Genomic DNA, 26,854 nt, shown 5'->3' on the forward strand with positions numbered 1-26,854 from the left:
CATGCCAATTATACAATATTTATCAAGTTTGATCAACTTACCCTCTTTCCATGGCAATCTTCATCATCCTCATATTCCAACAATTAACAATACAATAACAATGAGATAATAACAACATTCAACTATACAAACTAAGCTAAGCATAAGCCCATAATCAACATGAAGACCAATTCACAATTTTGCCCATTCAAGGCTAACATCCCACATCCTTCAATTCAATAACAATTCTTAACAATTCAACATAGATAAATACATACATGAACAGCCCACAACAATTTACACAATAATCGTCCATCAAATTACACAAAATCAATACAGCCACTTTAGGCCAAATTTAGAGAATTTGTAAAGGCATGGGTTCATGAAGATTTCTTTCCTAAAACCATCAATAATCATTAATAACAACATAAAACATCATTGGAAATCATTTAATGCAAGGACCTATGCTTAGAATTCGAAATAGGATTTTGGTGTATTTGAAAGACCTTGAAAACCTTTTGATTGGGCTCCTTGAAAGAAAGAATGATCAAGGATAAAGGATCCCCATACCTTAATATTGAAAAAGCCCACGAAAATTGATGAAAGAATCCTCCAATTTGAAACCTTAGTTCTTCACCCTTCTTCTTCCTTGAACTTGAGAGAAATATTTGAGAGAGGGAATGATTTTGGAAATTCTTATTAAATGAAAGGAATTGGGTCATAAAAAGGTCTTATAGTTGCTAGGAAAGGAAAATAATAGCATAGGGTCAATTTTGGAAAATGACCAAGGACCCATAAATTCTTGACTTAAAAATTGTGCCCTTTCCCGTCATAGTTCGCCCTTTGCAGCCTGACAGTGCTTCATATTTCGGGCATAACTTTTTACTCCAAGGTCGGAATTGGGCAAACTTGGTGGCGTTGGAAAGATCGTTCCAAGGGCTTTCCAAACATAACTGGAACCACTCCTGGATCATCCTGAGCTAGGAGTTATGACTGCTCAAAGTTGGCCAAAAACTCACTGATTTCCACACTTGGCCGAATTTCCAGATTCTGAATTTTTTTCCAAAAATGACTACTTCCAATTTCAAGCTTCTTCTTATTCATTTTAAATTGTCAGAGTTACACAATTAAAACGAAATTACACATAAACCCCTTATAGAACCTCATTATAAAGTCAACACAAAGTCATAGGCTCTTGCTTAACCTATCATTTTTTTCCAAGTCGTTACATTACACCACTTCCAATTCTAGATGTAGACAATCGTTATCTAGTATAAAATCCAATTAAGAGTTGGGGTCGAACCCACAGGGAGTGGTACAATGTTTGAATTTAATTACGAAGTGCAAATGTGGTCTTAACAGTTATAGGAATAGAAATTATCGAAAACATACAAACAAGTCTAAGGGGCTGACAACGAATGCCAGATGGGGGGTTTGGATTTGCAATTAACAGCTAAAACAATTACGAAAACAGGGGAAACAACAAGGAATTCTCGAGATGTGATCGATTATAGCCAGTTTCTCTATATGGGTAATTGAAATTACTAACGAATTGCTAAAATCTCAGTGGGTAGGCTAGACTATAAGTGCAATAGTTTTCTCTCAAACAACTACTACGATTCAAGTGAGTTCTCTCGAACCTCAACAAGCTTATCAATATAAACAACCCAAAACCTTGATATACCTACTCTTTCGAGCTAGATAGGTAGAATCGAGTTTAGGATTCACTCTCTCGAGTTGAACCCATATCAACCCAACAACTACAATTATTAATCGAAAGCTTTGGTTCTAAAACCTCTTTCTTTAGCAATCCCAGAACTCTAAGCTAGAATTGCATTTGCAACTATAATTCATAGATTTAAACACAGCTAATGAATAAACCCACTTCAACTAAGCATTTAAATCAGTAAAAAACAATACCCATAAGTTGTTTCAACCCAATAATCACATTATCACACCCCAAGAATTGGGGTTTTAGCTAAACATCCTAAAAAGATAAAAACAATTACCAACTAGATTAGCCATCAGCTGGGTTAAAGTCTCCAAGCCTTTACAATGCTCCAAATTAATAAGTTCAAAAACCCACTTGCGTATCCTCAAAGTCTACAATGGAAACTCAAAAACTAAGAGAAAACTCTAACTTTCAAACTTGGGGATCAAAACTCTCGGTTTCTACATTTAAAAATTCAATTTATAGTTGTCCAATTTATGGCCTGAAAGGCCATTGGGCGAAATAAATCGCGTCTCACCAAACAGGTCGGGGATCCGCCCTTTGCTCCCTTTTATCGCCAATTTGCATTGGCCATATGTCCTCCATGTACAGTAGCTTTGGGCGATCAAGGTTGTCATCGTGGAGTCATTCGGCGATTCGCCGAATGCCCTTTCATGTCACCAAGTTGGTTCTTCCCCAGAGCTGGCACGCTGGAACTTTGAGCGAGCTAAAAAACCACTCGGCGGTTGGCCGAGTGGTCTTGGTGATCATCAAGATCATTTTTCTTCACTTCTTCAGCTTGTTAGTTCCTTTTTGCCTAATAGTGTCCTTGCTTTGCTCCTTAGCCTTCATAGCTGCAAATCAACACTTTAACATCAGTTTAGAGCATAAAATAGGCATTTGAGGACACTTATACTATAAAAACAGAGCCCTAAATGAATCGATATCTCAAACTCATCACACACCTAAGTGGAACTGGACTTGTTCATGCCATTCAGAGAAGTTCAATCCATTGAACACAGTAACAGACAAACCATGCAAATGAAGAGGAATAGCTGCAAAATAAATTTACATGCTCACAAATCAGAAAATAATGTAAATTTAGTAATGCGATAAAATTGTAATTCTCTATTGGGTAGATACTACGACACATTATCATAATTTAAATTTTATTTTTATCTTTAATAGGTAATTGAATATTTTTAATCAAACATATGCGACATCATTGGATATATAATATATATGTAACACCCCAGAAAATTTTTGAGCTAAGACTTGAACCGTTCTTCGTGGTGAGTGAGATTTTACCAAGGAATTTAAAGTTTCTTAAGTGTTAAGGTCACTAGATGTATCACCTTGAGTTCCAAGAAGAACTAAAGAGAGTTCATTCAAGTCATTCCTAAGTTTTTCTTAAGTTTAGGGTCAATTTCAAATGACCATAACTTTTAATACAGAATGTGTTAGGAGACTCATAAAATATAAAATTAAACCCTTCGAGTCCTCTTTCCAAAGCCACCGAGTTTGCTAAATTTTGATCTCTGAATAAAAAGTTATGACTGATATACTAACGACACACAAATCTGGCAGCAACTCCGCGATGGCTACGCGTTACTGAGCCAATACGGACCTCACTGACTCCTGAAAAATTATTTCGACTTCCCGCTCGTTTAATTTATTTATCAAAGGGTATTTGGGTCCTAAAAATCCTTAGGAGGTCATCTAAATTACCCTAAACGTGTAGAAAATCAGTTTTCATAAATCAAACCCTCTCATTCACTCCTAAACTTCTACGTTAAAAAAATTCAAGAAACACTAAGGCTAGGGTTCATCTTTCAAGATTTCCTCCAAGTTGCTTCAAGAAGATTGTTCTTTTAGGTATGTAAATTTTCATAGTATTGGGTTTGTTCACCCACACGCCAATCATGTTAATTTCCGCGAAATTCTTTCTAGAAAGTTGAAAGTTTGATGTTCTTGAATTGTGTTCTTGAAATTGGCTATCGTTTTTGAGTTTAGATGAGATTGATGAGTTCTTGAGGAAATCGTATCGATCTTACAGTTGTGTTTGATTAGATTCTTGTGTACATGTAGTGGATATCTGAATCTAAAGATAGATTGAGAAAAAGAATAGAATTTAGGAGAATTAGGGTTAGAAAACGAGGAAGAAAAAGTCAGATAAGAAACAGGTCCCTGGTCTGTTACACGGACCTGGTCCTCAGAAGTGAAATTTTTTCTCTCCGCGTCGCGGAGAGAATGCGGACCCCACTGTTTCAAAATTATTTCGACCAAACATTATAATTTATCTCTGCGTCACGGACTTGTTCCCTAGCTAGTGTTTTTCAACCGTTTCTCATGATTACTATCTAAAACAGTTTTAATCATCACGATATCTTTCCTATCAAAAATCATAACCTTGAATTCATAATTCAAATTCAAGGTAGAGCTAAGAGTTAGGTTTTGAGAGTTCTTTTCAACATTTTGAGAAGTCCCTTTGAGTCTTTTGAGGAGTCTTCTACAATTTCTAATAACTTGTCTCAAGACTTGAGCAAGTGAGTATGAGAATGAGGAGAATTTATTCATGAGTCTACTTTATCATCACGAGATCCTTCGTATCATGAACCATAACTCTTGAATTCATAATTCACATTCAAGAAAGAGTTAAGAGTAGAGTTCAACAAAGTCTTTGAGTTCAATTGTGAATCCTTTGAGATCAATTATCGATTTGAACTAAGTTTTGAGGAAGTAAGTATGAGAATGAGAAGAGTCGTATGCATGAGTTCCATAATGTTCTTTAGACCCTTGAGTCGAGTCGTTCATGCTCATAAATTCTGCATGAACTCCATACATTGAGTATCTTCGAAAGGAGTAGCATATTTGATTTCTAAGTCTTTGAGCATTAAGTTCCTAATTCTTTTGAGATTTTATTCCTAATCATGGGACTGTTACATATTACCTATGGAGTCCATGAGTTGAGTTGTTCATGCTCATAATTCTGCATGAACCCTATGAATTGAACATTCTTGAGATGAGTAGTATCCTGATGTCCATGAGTTGAGTTGTTCATGCCCATAATTCCACATGAACCCTCTGAGTTGAGCATTCTTGAAATAAGTAGTATCATTGAAGTTCTTGAGTTCTGAGTTGTCGATCTCCGAGTATTGAGTTCTATGTATGGTTATTGAAAACCTTCAATTGAGTCGTTCACGTCCATAATTCGGCATAAACCTTATTTTGAGAAGTCTTTTACAAATTTTTCTAAACTTGTTTTAAGACTTGAGCACTTGAGTTGAGAAAGAGTAAATTTGAGTTCATTTTATTTAAAATGATATTTGGGAACTAAGTATTCCCAAGAGTAATGTTTTCACATTTAAAAGAGGAGGAAACTGAGATTTCCAAAAGAGTTTTGAGAAGTTTGAGTAACATCTCTTTTAAGAGAAAGATTTTTGAGTAATAATCTCAAAACACCGAAAGAGTTATGTTTTTAAACATATGAGTTGAGTATATTTTGGGAGTAGTATTGAGCACCGATATGGGGACGAGTTCACATAATTCAAGTCTCTATAAACCATGTAGCCAACGTGGGTACAAAGGGTCATACTTTTTAGATGATTCCTTAGTGATTTTTAGCATAGACTAGTGGATCCACTTAGTTGAGAGGTTCTATACCCTGGCAAGGTATAGGACAGTTCTGGCAGCGTGGACGAGACGTTATAATATCACATAGCCCATAGTGATGGTTGTCGGTTAGGGACACTCCCACAGAGATATTTTGTACTCTTATATACACAGAGTTAATTTTTGTATTTTCATATACAAACAGAGTTTATATTGTATCCTTGCATACAAACTGAGCTACTATTGCATTTTTCAATACACTGAGTTGCTATCTATTGTTTTAAAAGCTTTCCACATATTGCATCTTTTATTGTTGCTTTATCTTGAGTTGAGTATCGTTGAGTTGAGTATCTAATCTAGAGTTTAATATCTTATTATTGAGTTGAGTTGGACTATAATTCACTGAGTTGAGTACAATGTTTTTTAGTCGAGTCTTATTTCACTGAGTTGAGTATCTTATCCTTGAGTACTTCTAAGTTGAGTAAGTTTGAGTATCCTTGAGATTGAGTTGAGTTGAGTGAGTTTGAGAAGAGGTAAGTATGTTTCCTTTTTATCAAGTTCAAACTTATGCTTATGTTTTAGAATTCCCCTTACATGCTCGTACATACCACGTACTGATCCATTTGGCATGCATCGTTTCATGATGCAGATACAGGTATTCAGGATCATCAACAGGCGCTTCGTATACCACATACAGTTTGAGTTAGCTATGGTGAGCCTCCTTGCTTTCAAAGGATTCCATTTACTTCCAGTTTTGTCAGGATGTCGTGGGTCTTGTCCCGACTTCCATCCTTATCATTTATAGGCTTCATAGATAGACAGTAGAGCTTGAGAAGTCTGTTCATTTATTTTGTTTAAATGTTTTAAAGACTTGAGTTTCCTATTTTTGGCTAGTGAATATACTATTTTATTTAGAGTTACGCATTTGAGTTAAAGATTTGTAATTGAGTTAATGACTTTTATTCAGTTTTAAGCTTTTGCATGCTTAAGTTAGTCTTTCGTTTGTAGTTAGACAGGATGAGGATTCGTTTGGGACCAGCAATGGTTCTTGAGTGTCGGTCACGTCCAGGGTGTAGACTCGGGTGTGACAATATATTAGACTAAAAATATTAATTTACCTCATAATTTTCACTATTCATAGAATGATAGATTCAGCTTTGGGTAAATTTTTAGTTCTAGCAATAGTGAAAGTCAACTTCTCTATTTATTTTTCAATATAGGCATTTAATTAACCTTTATAGATAAATGACAATTTTATGAATGCATTTTTTTCTTAACCATAGTAGTTTGGCCTGCAAATACACACATAATATCATAATTTTTTTGTGCATGTGAATAATTTTATACATTTTAGTTTGGCCACTAACAAACTATAGAAACTAATACATACATCAAGTGATCATAAATATTATATGTGTAGACGTTAATTTTTCTAGTTTGGTCACTTTGGTGACTAACAAACTATATGAATACAAATACTCATAATATCATAAAATTTTGTGCATGTGAATAATTTTATACATTTTAATTTGACCGCTTTGGTGACTAACAAACTATAGAAACATAATGATGCATCAAGTGATCATAAATATTATATGTGTAGACGTTAATTTCTCTAGTTTGACCACTTTGGTGACTAACAAACTATATTGTACTAAGTGCAAACATATTATTTATTGCTTAGCATCACGACCATTTTAATTTATTGCACAATCTAAAACAAAAAATAATTATTACATTATGGAAAGATTAAGATTTTCAGAATTTAGGCAATCTAAAACAAAACATAATTATTTATTTATTTAGAGGTGATGGGCAGTGACTACTTTTTATTACTTTACCAAGGCTGATGCATTTATATAATTTATGAAGATTATCCATTCAAACAATTCAGGCTCTGCTGCCACATGTAAGATTAAATTCTTTAATACATATCAGAATCTTGAACACGATAATCTTACATAAAGATCGTTAGAGGTACATACATGATGCGGAAGACATCATCACAGAGAGAAGCGGAAGCGTTAGTCGTAAATTGGTTTCTACCTCCTTGCCCTAGCCTTACGTTACCACAATCGTCAGCGATGGAATTATTGTAGATAATATGTGGTAACCCTAATGGGTGAAGGGAGGACCAATTTATAGAGGTTAAGATCTGGTACGTCCATCAAGTAACCAATGTATGGACGAGATATATTCTTTATTAAATAATATTTATGGTATTACTTAGATCACAAGTAAACTTGGTCCCAAGTAAACTAAGGCCATAAGTAAGAAATAATTCGTTTACTCCCTTGAGCAAATAATTTTTCACGATAAATTTGTGTCTTGTTAATTTTATTTCTCTACTGCTTAATGCGTCTATAGGAACATGTTTTGAATACGTGTAGTGGGTAAAGTAATTCTTTAACGGAATTTATATAAAGTACTGGTTATAAATATTCATCTTTATTATTGACACTAGATATAATATAACGAAAATTAATTGATTGACTCTATACCCTTTATTTGTTGTAGTGAAGGTTCAACAAAAGATTAAACAAGTTAATCTCAAAGCTACTCACTGCCTAAGAGAGGCAAATAAAGTAGTGGATCATTTGGCAAAGCTAGAAATGAATAATCAGAATAGCCCTTTTTTATTTTCTACATCTTTTGAAGCACACATAATGGGAAAATAAGGGATGTCAATTCACCACAAGGCACCATACCACAACAATTGAAATAAGTGTTAAAAGGAAAATTATGTCCATCTTTTTTTTTAATATTTTGATGTATCTTAGTTCCTTTATAAATTAGTGTAAAAGCAGGGTCTCCGTTATTTATGTTGGATATGACAAAATGTAAATAAGAAGAGTCATCGTCCTATGTTAGTCGTTAGGTTTGCATATATCCTACGCACCTAACCCTCTTGGAAACATTACTAATTTATAATAATAGATAGATGGTAATCTTTGGCTGAAATATTTAGAAGATAAAATAATAATAATAATAATAATAATAATAATAATAATAATATAACATCTTTTTATCAAAATAACTTTTCAACTATAGGTTGATAGTATGTTAAACTACCACTGATAAATATACAACTCAGATTAACATAAAAGTCTAGTCATATAGTGTTCAATAAAATAGGAAGTAGAGAAAATAAACAACAAGAGAAGCCGAATTTCATTCGAATCCTTTTTATTTAGAATATACACTAAATCCGTAAGCAAAAGCATTACAATATCAATAAGCCAATCTCTCAAAAGAGAAACACCAATTGATTACACAGTTCAAATGACACAAGATGCAATATCATGCAATTATTGTAAAGTCAAACGTGTTTTAGTTGTGAAGGAGGAGGAGATGATGTGTAATGATAACCATGAAATTTCAATGGTAGTGGAGGTGGGTTTTAGTACTAGGGTTGCCCACCAAAGGGAAATGGAGGAAATGTGAGTGGACGTAGTCGTGGAAATGGAGGAAATGGGAGTAGAGGTAGTCGTGGCAATGGAGGCATTGGGAGTGGAGGTAGTCGTGGAAATGGTGGAATAATTATTTGAAATGGAGGAGGCGGGGACTGAACTGGAGGTGGTGGAGATGGAGAAGGTGGTGGAGGTGGCGATGGAAGAGGGGGAGAGTTTATTAAAGGTGGTGGAGGAGTACAATTAGGTGGTGGAGGTGGAGTTCGCAACCAGGGAAATGGTATTGAAAAAGGGAATAAAGATGGTGGGGGAGGAGATTTATTATTGCAAGGCGGAGGTGGAGGTGGAGATTTCAATGGAGGTGGTGGTGGGGATGGAGAAGTTGGTGGAGGTGGAGATGGTGATGGAGGGGGTGGAAACTTGACTGGAGGTGGTGGAGATGGAGAAGGTGGTGGAGGTGGAGATGGCGATGGAGGAGGGGGGGAGTTTATTAAAGGTGGTGGAGGAGTACAATTAGGTGGCGGAGGTGGAGTTCGCAACCAGGGAACTAGTATTGGAAAAGGGAATAAAGATGGTGAGGGAGGAGATTTATTATTGCAAGGCGGAGATGGAGGTAGAGATTTCGATGGAGGTGGTGGTGGGGATGGAGAAGGTGGTGGAGGTGGAGACTTAACTGGAGGTGGTGGAGATGGAGAAGGTGGTAGAGGTGGAGATAGCGATGGAGGAGGGGGGGATTTTATTAAAGGTGGTCGAGGAGTACAATTAGGTGGCAGAGGTGGAGTTCGCAACCAAGGAAATGGTATTGGTAAAGGGAATAAAGATGGTGGAGGAGGAGATTTATTATTGCAAAGAGGAGGTGGAGGTGGTGGTGGGGATGGAGAAGGTGGTAGAGGTGGAGACTTAACTGGAGGTGGTGGAGGTGGAGACTTAACTGGAGGTGGTGGAGATGGAGCAGGTGGTGGAGGTGGAGATAGCGATGAAGCAGGTGGTGGAGATGGAGAAAGTGGTGGAGGAGGTGGGGAATAAACTGGATGTGGTAGAGATGGAGAAGGTGGTGGAGGTGGAGATTGCGATGGAGGAGGGGGGGAGTTTATTAGAGGTGGTGGAGGTGGAGATAGAGATATAGGTGGAGATGGTCCATCAATAGGTGTATTCAATGGTGGTGATGACAATTGAGATGGTCCATCGGTAGGTTCAATCAATGGTGGTGATGGCAACGGAGATGGAGATGGTCCATCGGTAGGTGCAATCAATGATGGTGATGGCAACGGGGATGGTCCATCAGTAGGTTCGATCAATGGTGGTGATGGCAATGGAGATGGCCAATCAGTAGGTTCAATCAATGGTGGTGATGGCAACGGAGATGGAGATGGTACATCGGTAGATTCAACCAATGGTGGTGATGGCAATGGAGATGGAGATGGTCCATCGGTAGGTGCAATAAATGGTGGTGATGGCAATAGAGATGGAGATGGTCCATCTGTAGGTGCAATCAATGGTGGCGATGGCAATGGAGATGGAGATAGTCCATCAGTAGGTTCAATCAATGGTGCTGATGGAAATGGAGATGAAGGTGGAGATGGCCCATTGATAGGTGCAATCAATGGTGGTGATGGCAACGAAGATGGAGATGGATATGGTTCATCAGCAGGTGTAGTCAATGGGGGTGATGGCAATGGAGATGGAGATGGAGATGGAAGTGGTGGTGGAGAAGGAGAATGGATTGGTGGTGGTCGTGGTGGTGGTGGTGGTGGATTATGGTAATAAGGTGGCGGTGGAGATGGAGTAGGCGGTGGTGGAGGATTATTGTAATAAGGTGGCGGTGGAGACGGAGAAAGTGGTGGTGGAGATTCGTAATGATATGTTGGAGGTGGTGGTGGTGGTGGTGGATGATGGTAATAATTTGGTGGGGGAGGTGGAGAAGGCGGTGGTGGAGATTTGTAATAATGTGGAGGAGGTGGTGATGGTGATGGAGGTGGAGGTGGAGGTGATTTATAATAGTGATAACGTCGCGGAGGCGGTGGTGGAGGTGATTTATAATAGTGATGACGTCGCGGAGGAGGTGGCGGAGGCGATTTATAATAGTGATGACGTTGCGGAGGAGGTGGCGGAGGTGATTTATAATTGTGATGACGTCGTGGAGGAGGGGGCGGGGGTGATTTATAATAGTAACGACGTAGTGGAGGAGGTGGTAGAGGGGATCGTGGCCTATAATGGTATGACAAAGATGATGAATCATCAATGTTAGGCTTATAATCAGCTGCTACACTAATGACAATCAAGCAAAAGGCAAAAGCATAAACAAGAAGGGGCCATTGCCCCAACTTTGATGGTGTTCCCATATTGGAACTAAACTAGTTTGTTGTTTTTGCAACATCGGTGTAAGAATTAGCTCTTTATATAGAAAGAGACCCAAACAATTAATAATGACAAGTTTATTTATTTTTTTTGTAAAAAATAAAAATGGGTCAAAACATTTAGAAAAACAAGTACAAACTGGCCAAATGATCTTTGAAAAATACACACCAAGTATATAGAATCTCATCCTAATTATTATGAAATAGATTCCTACTAAACTATGGGTTTAGTCATGGTAGACCATGAATTAGTCAAGATCAAGATCATGTATCATTGTTTTGTATTTGCACTTTACATACAAATTTGTTTTTTCAAAATTTAAGTTATAGCTCCAAATTTAAATTAATCTTTTGACTTTTGGTTATCTTTGGCAAATTGGATTTCTCGAATTTCCCTATTTAAATTAGTGAACACCATACATGAGAATTATTTCGTCAAGAGAAAAAAACAGAGGAACCCAACCAAACAAAATAATTGCAACTAACTCGTTGCTATTTTTATTTTGTTTAGCGTGCCATCTTCAATTATTATTTTTTTGTTCGATGATCGATACAAGTCCAAGACTCGAACTCGAAACCTCTAATTAGGGAGGAACAACCCTATTCGTTGTCCCACATCTTATTTTGGGATAAATTATTTTCCGTAAAATACTATTTACTTTGAAACAAAGAAAATATCTGACTTTTTTTAAGTTATTTAACTTATAAGATGTGTTGATAAACTTTTGACAAAAAGGCTGAATTCATAGAGTTAGTTTTTAAAAAAATTGCCAACTTATAATGGCATTTAGATTTTGAAGAAGCACTAATAATANAGGCACTGATTAAATAATAATTAGTGTTTGGTCAAATTTATAAAAATATTTTTAAATATTTTTTTTAAAAGTGCTTTTTAAAATGATCTTTCTGGGAAAAACTAATTTTTAAATTTAAAAAAAAAAACAACTTTTGCTACTCTTATAAATTACTTTTTTACAAAAAAACTTGATCAACTATTTTCGTTTTTCTTTAAATAAATAAATATCTTTGACTTCTTAAAACCTTGATCGTACAAGCTAGCACTAAGTTCATGTAAAATTAATCAAGTGTCCTTACTTTATAATGATGTCTTAATACATCTAGTGTCAACTATTCGATATCCATTAAGGGATACTATAGAAAGGACTAGTTAAGTGTTGCTATACTTTATCAAATTGTTTGAAAATTACTTGCTTTCAAATTATATGGTGTTTGCTTTGACAAGTCCCAGACGCGTACACCTGATGCTCATAACTTCAAGTCGGATTTTAACTTCAATCTCGTAGATTTGAAATCAAGTTTAAGTAACTAAACATATAAAATTTAATTTTGATTATACTTTAAATGATGATCGTAAAATCAACCGTTTGTGTACTTCGGCCAAATCTCTTTTCCAAGTCACATGTAGATAGGGTTTCAATTGATCTTTAAAAATGGAATAAATCGATCCAATCAAATTGTATTGAAATTATTAATTTTTTTTAAAAAATATATATATATATATATAGAGAGAGAGATATTTGTATCAATTTATATTGTAATGAATAATTAGGGTATGTTCTTAGTTTTTATACAAATGAACAAAAAAAATAATGAATTATTTATATATGAAAAATAAATTTTATATAGAAAGTCTTAAAATAATAACACTCTTGGAATTATTGAAACTCTTACAAGTCAACACGTACATATATATCTAAAAACTCTAATCTCAGATATACTTGCTACTCCTGTTAAAATTAAATTAATTTTAACATCTTAAATAGCAAATTATAAGAAATTTCAACGATCTTAAATAACAAGTCATAAAGTCTAGAGTGGTTTGGCAAAAGTCTCATGTAATTAAACGTTGTAACTTCTATTAACGAGATGATTAGGCATGATAATATGTTTTCCATCGAAAATATTAATCAAAATATATTGATGCCAAACAATTTGAGATTTAATACACAGTTACAAACATAGACAGCCAGTGACGGAAAATATTTTTCCTTTTAGTTATTTCTTAGAAAATAAGTGCATGTTTGGCGAAGCTAAAAGCTATTAATTTTTTAAAGTACTTCTTAAAAATAGTTTTTTAGAAAAAAACCTTTGTAAAGAAAAAACAATTTGTGTTTGGTTAATTCATTTAAGAAGTGTTTTTTATATGCAGATTGTATTTGAGTAACTTTTTTTAAAAGTACGTTTTTGAGTCAAATTATGAAAAAGGACAAATATTAATGTACTTTTAATATTAAGATTATTTTATAGAGAGAAACTATTTTAAATATTTATTGCAAAAATTTAATTAAATTTATTTTTTATTATATTAAAATGTATATATTCAAATTTTCAATCAGTATTTATACATAGATAAATAAAAAGATAAATTAAATAGCGATATAACTCCACAAAAATATTGTTACCTTTTTTTATAATCCTGCAAAATAATATGTAAATAATATATAATATTTTGTAACGACTTGTTTCCGTGAAAAATTCAATGGGGAAAGAATTTGGGTTGGAAAACTTGAGTAGGGACTTGAAAAATTGTAGCCTAGTCCAGATCTAGACGAAATCTGAGTCAAGTAAGGTCTAGGGAAATCTGGTAATGAATAGGGGATCTAATTGTGAATTTTATCACATGAGTGGATAGCTAAGACGTTAAGGGGCCCGTATGACTTTACGGGATCGAATTCAACCCCCGAAACTGATCTTGGCGTGAAAGGGTAATTTTTGAACGTCAAGGGTTGAAGGTGTGTTATGAAATGGGAGCTTGGAACTCAAATTCCAAGCTTTTGTTTTCGTGTAAGCCGTTGGGGCGGGTTGGGTTGGGGTCAGCCGTAGCGGGCCAGTCGCGACTTAAGTCAGGAAAAAACCTCAATTTCGTTATGTTTCTGCAAATTTCGTTCTTAAGAGTTAGGAGGCAACCCAGGGCGATTTCTTGACAGTTTTCCACGAATTTTAATTTGGTGCAAAAGGTAAGGATTTTACTCCCCTAATCCATTTTTCGATTCGTAAAACTTAGATTCTTGGGTAATTATAATTCGGAGAGGGTTTTGCCATGAAGTTGATGATGGGAAAAAGCCCTAGATGCACCTTAGGATCATGGGTTTGGTCTTGGGTTTTTTGGGTTTGTTATAATCTGGATAAATAAGACCGTTAAATTAATCGTTTGTAGACCAAGAACAAGCGGAAAGAATTCAGAAAGGGAAGGCTCAAGTGTCTTAAGAGGATTCAGGCTTGGTTTAGAGGTAGGTGATGGTTTGATTTCATGTTTGTGTGATATATGCCAGTTAATTGCTTCGTTGTATGCATGTATGTATGAGAACAGGGAATGTAAATCAAATCTAATGCAAATGAGTATATGTATATGAATAATTACAAGCCATGAAACCATTGCTTGATTGTATGACTATGCACATTGTTCATTATGGGTGTGATTGTGATTGTGGTTGTGCTGACTAGATCGGGTGTCACATTTCCGACACATATATTGGATCGGGTGTCACGTTCCGACACATATATTGGATCGGGTGTCACATTCCGACACACTAACAGTTTAGGTATAGGTTCCATGAGAGAACTACTTGTGATTGCTATGCGTATGTCTATTTGTCATTGACAATGGAAGACTGTATGTTGCTCTGAAATGATAACTGAACTGTATTTTATATATGTGTGTTTACTATGTTGTGATTGATCGTTGTATATTGTGCTTATGGGGTGGCCGCGTGATCCTACCAGTACACTGTGGTTGTGTACTGATACTACACTTACTCATTCTTTATTGAGTACAGGGCATCTTCAGGCGATTACTGATTGACCTCAGTTAGGAGATAACTGATCGAGACCGGATTCAAGGGTAAACCAGTTCTTCCAGGCTGCCATGAGTCCTCTTTGTTTAGTCCATTTTTTTCGGACTCAGACTATCTATTAGGTTGTTATGTTTTAGTTTTTGGGGTTGCACCCCTTTTCCTTAGAGTTGTTGATCGTTAGAGTTTTGGTACATTGACTTTCAGGTTCTAGGAGTTGTTTTCCGCAAATGTTTGGCAGTTGTTTTGTTTAACTTTCGAAGTTTATGGGAACTCCATTTTTCTTAGACATTTAAACCTGCTTCCGTATCTTTAAATGTTCTAGTTTTCGTTAAGTTGCTTAGTTCGGTTGTAGTAATAGTTCTCCCATCGGAGGGTTAGTGTGGTGTCAATCACGACGGTCTGGATCATGACAAACTTGGTATTAGAGTCATAGGTTCATTGATCTCATTGTACCACAACGAGTCTAGTAGAGTCTTATGGAATGATACGGAGACGTCTGCACTTTTCTTCGAGAGGCTATAGGACTTTAGGAAAACTCATTCCTTTACCAATTGGTATTTGGGTGATACAAATTGGTATCTTTCCTCTTTCACTCTATGGTCAAAACTAGAGCAACAAAATGGTAACACCAACACTAGCAAGAGAGGATGCGTCATTCCAAATAAGCATGTTTCCCCGATTCAATGTGGGCATGTAATGACTAGTGACAAACATGAGGTTTTTATTAGGTTCTTAAGGTTGAAACCTTCATTCTTCATGGGTATTGAATCTGAAGATTCTTATGATTTTCTTGTTAATTGTCATGTCTTTCTTCATAAGATGGATACGGTAGAGTGATTTAGCATTGAGTTTATGATATACCAGTTCAAGGGAGACACCAAAATATGGTGGTGGTCTCATGTTGAGTTCCAACTAATAAATGCACTACTCATGACTTTGAGAAACATTTTATAGCTTTCTATATGGAGAATTATATACCATGAACCTTGAGGGATAGGAGGAGAGATGAGTTCCTGAATATAGAGCAACATAATATATTTGTTGTAGCCTTTAAGGCAAAAGTTTGTGTTTTATCCAAATATGGTATTCCACTTTGCTTCAGTTTAGAATAATAAATTCGTCGTTTTGTGAAGGGATTAAGGTTAGATTTGCAGATTCAAGCTTATAGGTAGCTGCTTTAGAAAAATCTTTTCAGGAAGTGGTTGATTTGGTGATGGAGGTAGAAGGGGGTGAAGTCAGAAGACTTTGCCAAGGTGACAACATTCAAGAATTTTTGTAAAGGAAGGCTAGATAATGAACACCATTGCTTTGGAAAATGCATTTATTATTGTTGTCATAAAATGTATGGGTTACTTAGTAAATGATGAAATTACGTTGCGACAATTGAAGTTAGAATATCTATTGAGATTTCCTAGATTGAGTGTATATCAAAGAGGGTCATGATATGACTACTACAATAGAAACGATGCTTACTTGGTTAAGTTATTAAGTGTGTTAAAATTGTGGAGAACCTTGGCATATGAGGAAGAAATCAGTGAGGCTGTGGAGGCTGGAGAAATGGTAATGCAGGTAAGAGAGCAGTGCCGCTAGGCAAGGAACTTGCCCATCAAGATAACAGGGCTCAATGCCTTTCCAGGCAAGACCAAAGCTGAGGTGTCTGATGCAGTGGTCACAAGTGTTATTCTTGTCTGTGACCGAATGGATACCGTTTTGTTTGATCCGGGTTCTACTTATTCATATGTGTCTGTTCAGTTTGCCTTGGGATTTGATGCGGTCTGTGATTTGCTTGATGCCTCCATCCATGTTTCTACCCAGTTGGAGAGTCAATCATAGTCACCAAGTATATCATGTTTGTCCTTTTTTGTTTATGGATTTTCAGACTTGGGTTGATTTGGTTATTTTGGATATGACTGACTTCGATATAATTTTAGGCATGACTTGGTTGTCCACATATTATATTATGCTTAATTGTAATGCTAAGTCTGTGACTCTAGAGATCCCAGGTAGGGAAAAGTTAGAGTGGGAAAGGGTGGACAAGCCTAAGTCAGTTAAGGTCATATCTTTTGTTCGGGCTAGAAAACTGGTGGGGTAGGGTTGTTTAGCATATTTGGCTCATATTTGAGATTTTGATGTCGAGTCTCCCTATTCCTGTAGTGTCTGAATTCAAGGAAGTGTTTCCTATTGGTATGCCTCTGGATAGAGATATAGATTTCTGCATTGACTTGGAACCTGGCACTCGCCCTATCTCCATTCCTCCTGATCGCATGGTTCCAGCAGAATTGAGAGAGCTAAAAGCTCAAATCCAGGAGCATAAAGGTTTCATCTGTCCTAGTGCTTTCCCGTGGGGTACTCATGTCTGGTTTGTTAAGAAGAATGATGGCAGTATGAGGACAATGATTTTATCTTAAGCCATAAAGGAGTGGATTGATGTTGGAATGACAAGTTTATGGATAAAGAAAGTCCCATTGCGTATGTTTGGGTGAAGGAAATTAAAGATTTTAGTAAGAAAGTGTGTATAAAATTGGGTTAGTCTTTTGAATTTGATGGGTACACCTGAGTTTGAGGTGTCATGTTGATGAAAAGGTTGACTTCGTAGTGTATTCAGAGCTGACTGAGCATAATGGTAATATGAGTTCGTGATGGAATGTGATGGGATGCAACTATATAATAAGATTGTTGGTTAAGTAAATTTTGTATAGTAATTACGACTTGCGAGTATCTAAGTTGTGGTTTCCTAATATTTGGTCAGTAACGTGATTGTATAGAAGGTTTTAAGAGTTAGTGGGACACCACTCGAATAAAATTTAAAAGAGCTAGAGTCATAATGAAGAAAAATAGTGGGATGTAGTACAACCTTTAGAGAGAGGCGAGAGCAAGACATTTTATTTGATTGCAAAGGCTAAAGAGGTATCTTCAGAGGGGTAGAGAATTGGGTTCAGAGACGCGTGAATTCATTTGTTGATGTGGCTATGGTAATAGTATCACTGGTCCATCACATTGGTAAAAAACTATGGGAAAAGACTTGAGAAAGGAGTGAATAGACATTAGCTCGAGTGTGATGATAAGTGATTTGGTTTTGTTTTTTAAGTTTAGCAATGAGTACGAGTGAGTTTTTCGCGAAGGATAATGTAATATCGATGGAGATGCGATCAATGATAAACGAAGATCCATAAATTCATAAAAATCTTCAAGGTACAAGCTAATGTTGATAGATAAGGGGATTGTGTTATACGGTTGAATTTACAATTCATGTTTTTCATTGTAAGTCTACATTTGTGGTGATATATGTTGTCAAGGTATGAGTTGGCAAGGTGAGAAATGAACAATTGTATCATATATTGAGCATTTGAAATGACTTGCACCTGGGTTGAGTCGTAATGTTTATTACTATTGATTTTTAAGTACCTAAGAAATGTTTCATTTAAAAGTGTTGGTTTATAATAAGGTAAATGGCCAGAGTGTTTATTATGGTTGTTAATTGAGAGTATGGGCTTCAGTGGAATAATGTGAAGAGTATGTGGAGTCAACTGAATGGAAAGGGCTAGTATCGGCTCTTCGGATGAAAATATTTAGTGCTATTCAATAATTATTTTGGAAATTCTTATGTGACCATCTATTTTGTTTTGTACATGGTTGTGAGTATGATTCACTAGTTATGCTCACGTGTGTTTTCACTTTGGTGGGTGGATCCATAGTGGCAAATCAGGTGTACTGATCCTGCGATGTTCTCTTGGTAGAATGTGGGGATCATTGGGTCCAATTTTACGGTTCTTAAGGGTAATCTACAATCACAGTTGCTAAATCTAGCATTTCAATAGTGTTGTTAGGGGGTTTGTATGCTTGGGCATATCCCTCGATGAGTATCTGATGTCTAAAGATCAAATTTTTATAACTTAAGCTCATGAGAATTTATGTTGTGGGATGGAGATGTTGTTAAGAACTATGATTGTTTGGGTATCATGAGTGTGTGTTGGTTGGTTCAAGTTTTTATAACTTAAGCTCATGGGAATTTATGTTGTGGGATGGAGATGTTGTTAAGAACTATGATTGTTTGGATATCATGAGTGTGTGTTAGTTGGTTCAAATTTTTATAACTTAAGCTCATGAAAATTTATGTTGTGCGATGGAGATGTTGTTAAGAACTATGATTGTTTGGGTATCATGAGTGTGTGTTGGTTGGTTCAGGTTCACTTCTAATTGTAGCGAGCATTGATTTAAAATTTTATCCTACTTAAGTGCAAAAGGATTCGTCCTGATGATTGTGTCAAGGTCATTGATAACATGTTGCAGACCTGTGTACGATCAACTTTGGTGGTTGTTGGGAATCACTTTTGTTACTAGTTAAGTTTACATACAACAATATGTATCACTCGAGTATTGAGATGACTTCATTGAGGTATTGTATGGGAGGATGTGTAGGTATTTTATTGGTTGGTTTGAGGTTGGAGATGTGAAACCCTTAGGGGGTTGATTTGGTGAAAGATGCTCAAGATAAGGTGAGAAGCATCCAAGCTAAGCTCCTAGCAGTCCAGAGTCGACAGAAAAAGTATGCAGACCGTAAGGTAAGGGACATGACATTTCATACTGGTGAGCAAGTCTTCCTAAAAGGGTCACCCATGAAAGAGGTGATGCGATTCAGCAAGAAGGGCAAGCTTAGTCCTCGATACGTTGGACCATTTGAGATCATTGACTGTGTAGGGCCAATGGCTTATAGATTGGCCTCACCCCCTAGCTTACCTGGAGTTCTCCAGTGTTTCATGTGTCCATGTTGAAGAAGTATCATAGGGACGAAGATTACATCATTAAGTGAGACTCAATTTTGTTAAACAAAGACCTTCAGTATGAGGAAGAACCGATTACAACTGTCGATTGTGATGTCCGGAAGCTAAGGACCAAGGAGATAAAGTCTGTGAAAGTTCAATGGAAGCATCGTTCGATTGAGAAAGCTACTTGGGAAACCGAGAAGGACATGCGAGACAAGTATCCAGTTGTTCGACAATTCAGGTACTGCTCTACTCTTACCTTACCCAGTTTTTCTTAGTTTATCACTCAGGGATGAGTAATGGGTAAATTGGTATCTATTGCAACGACATGTTCTCATCGTTATGAAAAAGCCAATGGAAAAAGAATTTGGGTCGAAAAACTTTTGAGTAGGGACTTGAAAAATTGTAGCCTAGTCCAGATTTGGATGAAATATGTGTCAGGTAAGGTCTAGGGAAATCTGGTAATGAATGGGGGATATAATTGTTAATTTGATCACATGAGTGGATAGCTAAGACGTTAAGGAGCCCGTACGACTTTAAGGAATCGAATTCGGGCGAGTAAAACTCTTGAAACTGATCTTTGTGTGAAAGGGTAATTTCTGAACGTCAAGGGTTGAAGGTGTGTTGTAAAATAGGAGCTTGGAACTCAAATTCCGAGCTTCTGTCTTTGTGTAAGCCATCGGGGCGGGATTATTCCCTCCATGGCGGGGCAACTGTGGTGGGTTGGGGTCCGCGGGCCAGTCGCAACTTAAGTCGGGAAAAAACTCCAATTTCGTTATTTTTCTGCAAACTTTGTTCTTAAGAGTTAGGAGACAACCCATGGCGATTACTTGACAGTTTTTCACAACTTTTGGTGCTAAAGGTAAGGATTTTACTCCCCCAATCTATTTTACAATCCGTAAAACTTAGATTCTTAGGTAATTATCATTGGGGGGGGAGGGGTTGGCCTGAAGTTGATATGGTGGGAAAAAGCCATAGCTGCACCTTAGGATCATGGATTTGGTCTTGGGTTATTGGGTTTGTTATAAACCGAGTAAATTAGACCTTAATTATTGATCCTTGAGTTAAATTAATTGTTTGTAGACCAAGAACAAGCGAAAAGAATCCGGAAAGGGAAGGCTCAAGTGTCTTAGGAGGATTCAGGCTTTGTTTCGAGGTAGGTGATGGTTTGATTTCCTGTTTGTGTGATATATATTGGTTAATCGCTTTATTGTATGCATGCATATATGAGAACAAGAAATGTAAATCGAATTTAATGCAAATGAGTATATGTATATGAATAATTACATGCCATGAAACCATTGCTTGATTGTATGACTATGAGCATTTTTCATTATGTATGTTATTGTGATTGTGGTTGTGTTGACTGGATTGGGTGTCACATTTCGACACATATATTGGATTGGGGTGTCAAGTTTCAACACATATATTGGATCGGGTGTCACGTTTCGACACATATATTTAATCATATGTCACGTTCCGACACATGTATATTGAATCATGTGTCACGTTCCGACACTCTAACAGTTTGGGTATAGGTTCCATGAGAGAACTACTTGTGATTGTTATTCTTATGTCTACTTGTCATTGATAATGGAAGATTGTATATTGCTCTAAAATGATAACTGATTTGTATTATGTATGTGTGCTTATTATGTTGTGATTGATCATTTTAACTATTGTGCTTATGGGGTGGCCGCGTGATCTTACCAGTACACTGTGGTTGTGTACTGATACTGCACTTGCTTGTTCTTTTTTTAGTACAGGGCATTTTCAGGTGGTTACTAATCGACCTCAGCTAGGAGATAACTGATTGAGACCAGATTCAAGAGTGAGCCAGTTCTTCCAGGCTGTCATGTGTCCTCTTTGTTGAGTTCATTCCTTTCGGACTCAGACTATCTATTAGGCTGTTATATTTTAGTTTTTTGGGTTGCAGCCCTTTTCCTTAGACTTGTTGATCGTTAGAGTTTTGGTACATTGACTTTCAGGTTCTAAGAGTTGTTTTCTGCAAATGTTTGGTAGTTGTTTTGTTTAACTTTCGGAGTTTATGGGAACTCCATTTTTCTTATACATTTAAACCTGCTTATGTATCTTTAGATATTCTAATTTTCGTTAAGTTGCTTAGTTGGGTTGTAGTAATGGTTCTCCCACCGGAGGGTTAGTGTGGGTGCCAATCACGACAGTCTGGGTCGTGACAGTTTTAACATAAAATAAAATTTAAAAATTATTATATAAAAATAAAAAATAAAAAATAATTTTTTTAAATGAAACTTAACCAAACTTATGAGATATGCTAATTAATTAGTAAGTGGTATATTGGTAAATATGTATATATGGAAGGGATTTTTTGGTCTTGAAAAAAAATAAAATTTTGCTTTTGCTTCTGTCTTTTTTTTTAAGAAGCAAGATTTTTTAGCTTCTTTCCAGCAGTTTTACTGATTTGCCAAACGCCTTAATTGTTTAAAAACTAATAAAAAAAAAATTCAAAATAAGGCCTCCTAACAACAATGCCAAATAGGCTCTAAATTGTACAAGTAGGAACCCAGTAGAAAAATTGAATTGTCAATTAAGACTTCTATTTTTCAAAATATTTAGTAAACAAGATACTTTTCCAAAGGAAAATCACCTCACACATCTATTTAAGGGTTAATATTACAACTTTTAGATCTACTTTTTAAATATTACTACTTATAACATTTTAATTACAAATATTAATATATTAGTTTTAATTTATAAATTAATTAGTTACATTTTATTAAATAATTATATATTTTTAACTAATATATATTATATAATTAATAGGTGAGAGAAATAATATTAATGAGATAGAATCAATTTGTAATTATCTATTACACCTTTTAAGGGATTTTTTAATTTATCACATGCCAACCCACACCCCACCGTCACGTTACTCTTTCCATCTTCAGTTTCTCTTTCACCCCCTTTTCTTTGTTCTTTTTCCCCATTCTAATTAACTAAATATCTTTTTCATAAATATAGTAATTTATAATATACAAGATAAATCTTTCTCTTGATTTTCTCCTAATTAGTTGATTCTTATTTTGATTATTTTATTATTTCCAAGATAAATATTGATTACTATTCAAATATTTTAAATTTATTACCGAAGGTTTTAACATGTAATTTTCTCTCTCTTTAATCTATTTTTTTTGCTTTTCTTGATGTTTTTTTTTATTTTAAATTTTTTATGTTGTTTTTTATTTTATTTTTAATTTGATCTTTTTAGAAATAAGAATTCTATGTTTTGAAAATTTGATTTTGTTTTTTATTTTATTTAATTTGGAACTCGATTTTTTGAGAAAAAAAATTATTTTACTGAAATTTTGAACTCGTTTTTTGTGTGTATTTTTATATCTAAAATACTTTTTGTGGGTGAATAAGTATATTTAATTTTGAAATTTGTTGTTATATATATATATATATATATATATAAATTAATTAATATGAGATCATAATATCTTTAATAATGAGTTCCTAAATTTCAGCTTAAATATGGTCTAAAAAGAAGGTCACATTTAAATATGGAATATAAATTGAAGAGAGAGAAAAATATAGAACTTGTATTAATTATTGTAGTTTGGACTTTTAATTACATGTTTTGATTTTTGGGTGATGTATATTTCGTTTGCTACAGTTTTTGACAACAATATATAATATGCATTATTTTACATTGTTAGATTTATTCTTCCCAGATTTATACCAGTTTGATACCAATTTCATATGTTTTTTTTAGTCTTTGTTCTAAAATTTCAAGTTGGATACCGAGTGTATATAAATTGGATATCAATTGGATGTAATGTTAAATTATTTTAGGTTGTCTAATTTGATTAAAATATTAGTTACATTTGCTATTATTTTTCATTTTTCAGTGGGATATCTATTGGATATCAAATGGATACCAATTGAATACAACATTAACTTGTTTGAGTTGTCTAATTTGGTTGAAATCGCAACTACATGTTGGTTTTTCAATTTTCCAATGGGATATCAATTCGATACCAAATTTATACAAATTGAATACAACATTAACTAGTTTTAAGTTGGCCATTTCAGTTGAAATCTCAATTACATGTTTTTTTCAATTTTACCATTGGGACATCAGTTGGATACCAAATTGTATACCAATTTCATACTAAGATTTGACGTAATATTTCTAGTCGATATCAATCGCATACCATCATTACCTAGTTTTTGAGTATACATTTGAAAAACACTAAATACACAAATGATTAACTAGCACACATAATAAATGTTCTGAAATTATAATTCATTAACTTATAAAACAAAATAAATCAAAACATGAGTTGTCACAATAAAACAACCAAATCAAAATAAAAATAAATTATGTCTTTTTTTTCAGGTAATTTGAACATATCTTCATATTGTGTCCCTCCCGACGACATGTACTGCACTTAACCTTAACCTCTTGAATTTCACATCAGCAAACCATTTCCAACATTCAACTTGTTGTCTCCCTACAGTTCTTTTTTAACCAGACGACAATAATATATTCTCCGACACTTTTTGAATTGCATATTTTCATGTTCCATCATAAATTATTGTGTCAGTATTACATTATACAAAAGTACATATAACTTTTTTAAATATGTTATATCAGTATACAAATTTCATATTATTTTTATGCATATAAATTTAATACAAAAATAAAAATACATATGTTATTTTTAAACAATTTCATATGTTATTACAGAATACCAAAGTAAAAATACATATGTTATATTAGTATACAAATTTCATACAATTCTTATTCACAATTCATACATATTTCATGTCAAAGTCATCAATTATTCATACTAGGATTATGCCACTAGAATATCAAAATAATTCCAACTTATAAATATTAATTGTCATTTCTTAAATAAACAATATATCAAATTCATTACATTATTATTCCAAAAATAAATCCAATCAAATCATAATTCGTACCAAAAAATATTATTGATTGACATACATGTCTGATATTAGTAGTATACAAATTCCAAAAAAAAATTATCTATTCTTTTAAACTAGAAACATACCAAAAAGTAAAAAATGGGTCAGACAAATAATGAAGAAATTTAATTTTCATACCAAAATATAACATTATACATTTAACAAAAAAGGTCATAATTAAAGTTATTATACACAACAAAAAATCTAAAATCAGTATACAAATTTCATATAATTATTCTGCACACTTTTCATACCTATTTCATGCCAAAATTATACCCTATTTCATGCCATAAGTCGTCACTTTTTCACAGTAGAATCATGGCACTATAATACCAAAATAATACCACTGCTAACTATTAATTGTCATTTATTAGATAAATAAGATACGAAATTCATTCCAATAATTCCAAAATCGTACCAACATGGTATAACCTGTTTACTAAATTCAAATAAATTTTATATAATTTTTTTAACCAGAAACATACGAAAAATTTATGTTCAAATCAAAATCTATATTCAAACAAATTTTATGTAATTTCAAAAAATGAATATTTATATCAAAAATGTCATAATTAAAAGTATTATACACAAACAAAATCTGAATATTTTTTTCAGTATCACTGTTCATAATTTAGTTATTTTTTATGTTTGGTTTGTATATCAATACAATAAAAAATCGCAAAGAATACTAACTTGAAGAAACCCATCTACCACTATGTTTTATTAATACTAATAAAAAGCCGTCCATTACAAGAAAATGAAGATTATTGAATAAAAACGAATATGATTAGATGAGAGTGACAACTAACAGAGAAAATATTGAGAAGAGAGAGAAACCTTCTAACAAAAGAAAAGAAAGTTGTTTGAACGATTTTAGCTGCTTTGAAATAAACAAGGAAAACAAATATTCCTTTTTTTATGAATCTCCTATTTATATGTCCCTATTAATTATCATTAATTATTTCAAATTATTTACTACTAATAGTCTAATATATCCATTTTTACCTTATTTATTTTTCACACTAATTAATTTTTACTATTATTTTTTATTTTACTTAAATGTTAAAATCCGTAATTTTTTATTGTTATAATTTGAAAGATAAAGAATAATATCATAACTTATAATTATTAGTCCTATATATGTCAATTATAAAATTTACACTTTCCAAATTAACAGACAAAGAGTTAGGTTTCTCTTTACTTTTACTTATTAGTTTGAGATTTAGCTTTAACTCTACCTATATTATAATTATTAGTCCTATATATGTCAATTATAAAATTTACACTTTCCAAATTAACAGACAAAGAGTTAGGTTTCTCTTTACTTTTACTTATTAGTTTGAGATTTAGCTTTAACTCTACCTAATAATAGTTCACCGCACTATAATTATTAGAAGAATTTTAATTGGGCAATTAGAATTGTGATTTGAAGCTTTGGATAAATTTATAATTTTATATGATTATTTGAGGCTTGTTAAAATAATCGAGGGTTGAAATTAAGGCTTCGAATTGCATTGATATTAAAAAAAAAATTGATAGTCTCTGATCATCAGATAAAATAATCTGATTAAAAAATAGTTTATAGGTTAATTAATTAAGGAGGTTTTGCTTAATTAATTACCGCTAACGGCAAACATGTGGATTATGGCCAGTTTACCCTCAAAATTATAATTTATTTATATTTTTAGACTTATGCTTATTGTAAAATTATTTTAAATTTATTTTAAGTCTCTTATGATTTACATATTTTTCATAAGATTTTATTATGATTTACATATTTTTCATATGATGTTTTTATTTAGTGTGGATTTGCCTACCGAGTACTAGTTCACTAGATACTTAACAACATCTTGAATTTGAGTGGTGGATCTTGGAGCTTGTTTAGTCAAGCGGTTGGAAAGTTAAAAATATTTTTTTTGAGGAAAAAAACACTCTCCTGGCAAATTAAGGAATTTGGTTATTTAGTAAAACTATTTTTAAATAGAAGTAAAAGTAATTTTTTCGCAATTAGTAAAAGTTACGTTTCTCAAATAAAGACGAAGAAAAAGGAGAAAATTTAATTTTTTTAGAATATCTTTCGTTAATTAATTGGCATCTATGGTAGAATTTTGTTAAGTACCATTTAAGAATTTTATAAGAATTTGTTGTATAAAAAAGAAGACTATATATAAACCCTCTTTGTAAATGACATTCATCGTAGGCCGTAGTGATACACTCTTGATAAAATTATCCT

General features: G+C 33.9%; 2 protein-coding genes and 1 long non-coding RNA gene across 6 annotated transcripts in view; all 3 read left to right on the forward strand.

Moving 5' to 3' along the window:
- The window catches only part of LOC125857456 (glycine-rich cell wall structural protein-like), a 344,088-nt gene that overhangs the window by 85,166 nt on the left and 232,068 nt on the right, over positions 1-26,854 (forward strand). The window contains exon 3 of the mRNA XM_049537053.1: positions 9,905-10,198. Within this exon, the coding sequence (XP_049393010.1) occupies positions 9,905-10,198 (294 nt within the window). The remainder of the gene's footprint in view (positions 1-9,904; positions 10,199-26,854) is intronic.
- Positions 8,469-9,310, forward strand: LOC125874321 (uncharacterized). 2 transcript variants are annotated; one of them, XR_007447256.1, is made up of 3 exons: positions 8,469-8,752; positions 8,819-8,899; positions 9,170-9,310. It is a non-coding gene; the product is annotated as an uncharacterized LOC125874321 (long non-coding RNA). The 2 variants fall into 2 exon arrangements; XR_007447257.1 differs by having other exon boundaries at positions 8,819-8,881; positions 9,170-9,305.
- LOC125874250 (uncharacterized) overlaps positions 10,479-26,854 on the forward strand; it is a 178,501-nt gene continuing 162,125 nt past the window's right edge. Inside the window, exons 1-2 of one of the 3 annotated variants that reach the window (XR_007447248.1) lie at positions 10,479-10,732; positions 10,817-11,076. Coding sequence is in view for 2 of the 3 variants with exons in the window: in XM_049555100.1 (XP_049411057.1) it covers positions 10,574-10,774; positions 10,817-10,867 (252 nt within the window). In the remaining variant the exon portion in view is untranslated. Of the gene's footprint in view, positions 10,775-10,816; positions 11,077-26,854 lie in introns of those variants that run through there. The other 2 variants (XM_049555100.1, XM_049555108.1) reach the window with 2 other exon arrangements.

The sequence above is a fragment of the Solanum stenotomum genome, chromosome 1, assembly GCF_019186545.1.
Source record: "Solanum stenotomum isolate F172 chromosome 1, ASM1918654v1, whole genome shotgun sequence".
NCBI lineage: Eukaryota > Viridiplantae > Streptophyta > Magnoliopsida > Solanales > Solanaceae > Solanum > Solanum stenotomum.